This window comes from Meriones unguiculatus, chromosome 9 (assembly GCF_030254825.1).
Source record: "Meriones unguiculatus strain TT.TT164.6M chromosome 9, Bangor_MerUng_6.1, whole genome shotgun sequence".
Lineage (NCBI taxonomy): Eukaryota > Metazoa > Chordata > Mammalia > Rodentia > Muridae > Meriones > Meriones unguiculatus.
Genome location: NC_083357.1, coordinates 55208276 through 55214275, shown reverse-complemented (window position 1 = coordinate 55214275; position 6000 = coordinate 55208276). Strand labels below are relative to the sequence as shown.

Genomic DNA, 6000 nt, shown 5'->3' with positions numbered 1-6000 from the left:
ATTTCTGTGGGTTGCCGGCTGACTCACAATAGATGCATGGACATATAAAGGCCTATGTTCAAGGGTCCAGCCTCGATCTTAAGTAAAAGAACCTTGAGATGCTCTCCTATGGCTGATGTAGGGCGTAATAGCTTTGCTTAAATGTAAAGGGTGGAAAGACTGATATCTGCATCATTAAAAAAGTCAGGGAGAGGATCAGGTTAACATCCATCCTCAGTTCAGTTTCTGTACAGCAGGGGGCGCAGTCTCCTAACACAGGCTCATTTCTGTGTCATTTATAACTAAATCAACTCATAGTTTCTCTGAGTTAACACCTCATCATGCTAAACATCAAGACCGTTTTCTAGATGACAGTAAAGATGGACTTTTCTCCAGGCTTCGTGGCTGTGCTGATTCTCATACTAGGTAAGTAAAGTGACTTTAAACAGCAAAGTCTTTAGCTGGAATTTACTTAAGAACATTATTCTCAAGGGGACGCTGAGAGCTCGCTCTCTCTCTCTCTCTCTCTCTCTCTCTCTCTCTCTCTCTCTCTCTCTCTCTCTCTCTCTCTCCTTTTCTCTCCCTTCCTTGCACTCTAGGAAGGACCCACGGAGACTCTGTGACTCAAACAGGAGGCCAAGTGACCATCTCAGAAGGCAAGTTCCTGACAATAAATTGCACGTATTCAACCACAAGCATAACGTTCCCTGTTCTTTTCTGGTATGTCCTATATTCTGGAGAAGGCCCCCAGCTCCTCCTGAAAGTCATCACAGCTGGCGAGAAGGGAAGCAGCAGAGTGTTTGAAGCCACATATGATAAAGGAACCACCTCGTTCCACTTGCAGAAAGCCTCGGTGCAAGAGTCAGACTCGGCTGTGTACTACTGTGCTCTGGATGACACATTGGCAGACACTGCCGGGGGAGCTGAGCACAAACCGAGAGGAAACAGGTGGCCTGGCTGCTGTGCACCTGCCTCTGAAATCACTGACTTCAGCACAGCCGTCCCTGTGAGGCCTTCCATGTCTCTGCTGGTGAAAATCACAGAAATGTCCGCATGCCAGGCCGCATTAACTTCACAAGTCAGTAGAATGAAGACGGCTCCGGGGTCATGGCTGTAACTCATTTAAGCCATGTTCTCTCAGCACTGGGGATTAAACCCAGAGCCCCGCGCATGCCAGAGAAGTGGTCTACCAGTGAGCCACATTTTAAACCTTATCTGTCTTCAGGTAATCAAATGTGCCGGAGAAAGTGATGTTTACATAATGTGACCTAACAGAGTCTGGAAGAAAGGTGGCAGAAAATTGCCACAGACTGGCCCTGTCTTGTGCCCCGCATTCTTGGGAGAATCAGAGAATTCAGATATCAGGAAGGCACAGATAGGCAAAATGACACAGACCACACCAGGTAGTTGGTTTGGATCTTCTGCCCTTTACTGAAGTCAAGCCAACACTTTTATAGTAATCTTACAAAGAAGAACCTTAAAGTTGACATATTTTCTGGAGCATTCAGACTTTTTACCAACGATACAAAGTTTACATTTCAACTGAAAGAGTAACCTGGTGGATGGAAGCAGTGTCTACAAAAAATCTTGGCCTAACAGCCTCTTAAGCAGAGCAAACATAGAACTAGTGGTGTTTATGCAGTTTACTGCTACTAATTAGTGAGTGGAAGGCCAGGGGCTATCATTGCCCTCCGAACCAAGTTGGCTAAAGATTTACAACCCCCACTAGAGTTAAGCACTGTGGGGAATTCCTCATGTTTCTCTTGCTAAGGATTTACAATCTTTCCTTAGTGATAAGCTGCTTGAGCTAGCCTGTCTGTAAAACTTATAGTAACAAAACTCTCTGACCTTCTATGTTTGCCTATCTTCCTTTTGCCTTATCATAAACATCTGTGTTTGGTAATGGTTTTGAAATAGTTTTACTGCAGTGGGAATATTCAGAGCATTTATCCTAACAGAACCTGATTAAATATTTTCTTTAGAAAACCCTAAAACTCTTGGCCCTTTATTTCCTACAAAGTTTGGTTTTTCCACAAGCAATTCCTGATGCTGAATCTGATTTATAACCTCTCCTAAAATTTTATTTTCCTTCTACTCTTATTTGCTAAAGCTTTTTCGTGATCTTTTAGAAATGTTTCCTTGAATAATTAATTGTACTGTTTCAAGAATCATAGAGAAACAGCAAAAACTCATCAATTTAATCCTGCATCAAGCAAGTGTGGGACTTAGAACATGTCTTTTGGCTTAGATGGCCATGTTAGGGTTCTTGCTAGGGACTTCCAGGAAGCTGATTCCCTTAGGAAATGTGTCTTCTGTCTTGTAGCACAATCTATTGATATGCTACACTGACGATACTGGAGTTAGTGTAGCAGAAAATGGCAATGATTCCCTAGCAAAGCACTGTGGAATTCTTTCTTTTTCTCTCACATATAAATCCCAACTGCAATTTCCCCTCCTCCCACCAGTCTCTGTCCCTACCCCCACACCCACTCTCCCTGAACCATCAGCCCTCTGTTTCTCCTCAGAAAATAACAAGCCTCCCAGAGACAACAACCAAACACGATAATACAACTTACAATAAGACCCGAAATTTCCTGTCAGAAATAGTCCCTGTTCCCATTACTATCGGAAACCAATTGGTTACTGAGCTACCACAGACTTCATCTGAGCAGAGGTTCTAGGTTATATCCATACATGGTCCTTGGTGGAGTGTCAGTCTCAGAATAGACCCCTGTGCCCAGATATATTTGGTCCTTGTGAAGGTCCTATCCTTTCCATGCCATAGAAACTTCCCCCTTCTTTCATATGATTCCCTGCACTCTGCTGAAGGTTTGATTATGCCTCTTAGTATCTGCTTTGATACACTGCTAGGCCGTGTCTTTCAGGGGCCCTCTGCAGTAGGCTCCTGTCCTGTTACTTGTTTTCTCCTACATCCAATGCAACTCCCATTTGTCTTTCTAAGTGAGGATTGATCATCTTACCCTGGGTCCTCTTTCTTGTTTATCTTCTTTAGGTGTATAGATTTCATTATGTTTGTCATATCTTATAGGACTATGACTGAGTATATACCATCTGTGTCTTTCTTCTTCTGGGATACCTCACTCAGAATGATCTTTTCTAGATCCCACCATTTGCCTGCAAATTTCATGATTTCCTCCTTTTTGATTGCTGAATAGTATTCCATTGTGTAAAAATACAACAATTTCTGTATCCATTCCTCCATTGATGGACATCTGGGTTGTTTCCAGGTTCTGGCTATTACAAATAAAGCTGCTACAAACATGGTTGAGCAAATGTCCTTGTTGTGTACTTGAGCAAATTTTGAATATATGCCTAGGAGTGGTATAGCAGGCTCTTTGACCTCCCCATCCTCCAAGTGAGGAGCAGTCCTGCTAGGTCTCAGAGGAGGACTTTGCAGCCAGTCCTGAAGATACCTGATAAAACAGGTTCAGAATCAATGGACTTGGAAAGAGACAGGGAGGAGATGAGGGAGGGAGGAAGGGCTTGGGAGGGAATGAGGGAGCAGGATACAGCTGGAATACAGAGTTAATAAAATGTAACTAATAACAAATAAAAATAAAAAAAATTCTTCTAACCAAACCAAACCAAACCAAACCAAACAAAACAAAAACAAACAAACCAGAAATTTATAATCACATCAAGGCTGGATAACGCTACCCAGTAGGAAAATGGTCCCACAAGTAGGCAAAAGAGTCAGCGGCAGCCTCATCTCCTATTGTTAGGAATCCTACAAGAACACCAAGCTACTCAGCCATAACATATACACAGAGGAGAGAGAGCAGACCCCTCCTGGCTTCCTGATCCCGGCAAGCACCCATGAGTCCCCTGGGTCAGCCCATGAGTCAGTTGATTCTGTGGGCTGACCCCTCTGGTTCCTCCAATCCTTCCTCTCCCACTCTCCCTCCTCCACAAGACTCCAGAGGCTCAGCCTAATGTTTGGCTGTGGGATTCTGTATCTGCTCCCAGCAGTTGCTGGATGCAGTCTCTCTGGTCCCTTTCATGAAGATTCTGCCAGGCTCTACTCCCAGAACACTCTGCAGAAAGGACAAACTGTAGGTCTAAGGCTTTGTGACTAGGCTGGTCTCTAAGTCCCTCCACTTGAGGCCTTGCCTGGCTACAGAAGATGGCTCTGTGTCCCCATTATAAGAGTCTTTGCTAGGGGAAAGTAACCCTAGCAAACATGCTTCACCTAATTCTCAAGGAGAAGAAGGAAAAGCAGGGACTCAGGTGCTGCAGCATGAAGAGATGAAGGAGACACTCATTGTGCGGAAGACAGGTCACCTTCACAAGCCAAGAGAATGTCTTCTGTTGAGGGAAACTGCTCTCTCTCTCTCTCTCTCTCTCTTTTCTTTTCTTTTTCCATAATTTTAATTTGAGACAGGTTTTCTTTCTATAGCCTTGGCTGTCATGGAACTCTCTTTGTAGACCAGGCTGGCCTCAAACTCACAGAGATCTGGCCTCCTCTGCCTCCCAAGTGTTGAGATTAAAGGTGTGAATCACTAGCATTTTTCTTAAATCCTCCAAAGGATCACATGAGACCCACCTATTTCACAGTGAGATTTAGCCGAGTGTTAGATTAATTGTCTGGGTACTGTGGCCTGGCTATGCTGCCAGAAAAACTAGTGATCACATTGTCTTTACTTCTCATAATTCTCTTCTCAAAACCTGTCTTGTCCTGTATGAAAGATGTATTCTAGTTTTGATTTTCAGGCATTTTTTTTTGCTTTCTTCATCTCTATGAATTATTAGTTCTAATATACAGTTAATCTTAAATATCTAAACAATTTTTACATTTTGTATTTGTGCTCTTTGACCACCTCCCCCTGAGGGGGTAGCATTTTTACCAGGCCACAGAAGATGACAATGCAGCCACTCCTGATATGTTCTGATAGAGTAAGATCAGAAGGAAGGAGAGGAGGACCTCCCCTATCAGTGGAGTTCCAAATTTCACTGAGAAATAAGAAACTTTAAGAAAGGAATTTTCACACCCTTCAGCATATTCCACCTGTCAGGATTTGTGCCAGATGCTCAACTATTTCTCTGTTGGTGTGTAATTCCTGAGCACAGAATTGCTGATCCTTAGCTTTTGTGACCAACTTGAGTAATATAGGTCTTGAAAAGTATTTTTTAAATAATAATGAATGATTTAAAAGCCTATCATTACTAGAGGATTTAACATTCGTTCAGAAATACTTTGTATACAAACATGAAATTGTCAAAGAATTAATACAAATATTTTTTTTTTACATTTTTATGAAAACATCTCGTATTTTAAGGGACTTGAACTTGGCTGTACCTCACAGCAGGTAAATAAAACAAATTGAAGTCTATCTGACTTAGCCTGATATCCTACAATGTACTCAGCCTCTTTGTTTAAACAACCTTTAAGTGAACAATGTAAGTACTACTCTTTTTAAAATTTAATTTATTTTCTTAATTACACTTTATTCACTGTGTCCTCCCATAAGCCCCTCCTTCCCCTTTCTTCACGCATGCCCCTCCCCAAGTCCATTGATAGGGGAGGTCCTCCTCTCCTTCCTTCTGATCTTACTCTATCAGATCACATCAGATCACAGTGGCTGCATTGTCATCTTCTGTGGCCTGGTAAGGATGCTTCCCCCTGAGGGGGAGGTGATCAAAGAGCACAAATAGAAATATTTTTAAACAGAATTTTAATGTACCCGTTTTTGACAAAACACATTTTTTTTTGAAACGGGTGACATAGTTGCAAATAGAACGGAGGAAATGTCACATTATAAAGGAATTTACATTTTAGGTGAGGGCCTAGTTCAGGCTAGTCATGATCATTAGCTCCTACTGTGAATCATTTCTATTCAAACTTTCAGAAGTCCTTAGGCATCTACTTTCAGAGAAGGAAAGTAGATATTAACTGTCTTATGTAGAGCCAGAGTTGAACTAAGGTCCTGAAATACAGTCGCATGGACACTCTACTGTGGTTTCTATACATCCATAAGAATTTACATTCTGCATCACATCACC

At 42.2% G+C, this 6000-nt stretch overlaps 1 gene segment (V, D, J or C); it reads left to right on the top strand.

The window, feature by feature from the left end:
* The first annotated feature begins 359 nt into the window (after positions 1–359).
* On the top strand, positions 360–1096 carry LOC132656301 (T cell receptor alpha variable 9-2-like). The segment is given in 2 exon segments: positions 360–405; positions 579–1096. Coding segments are annotated over 2 exon segments (564 nt in total).
* The last annotated feature ends 4904 nt before the right edge of the window (positions 1097–6000 follow it).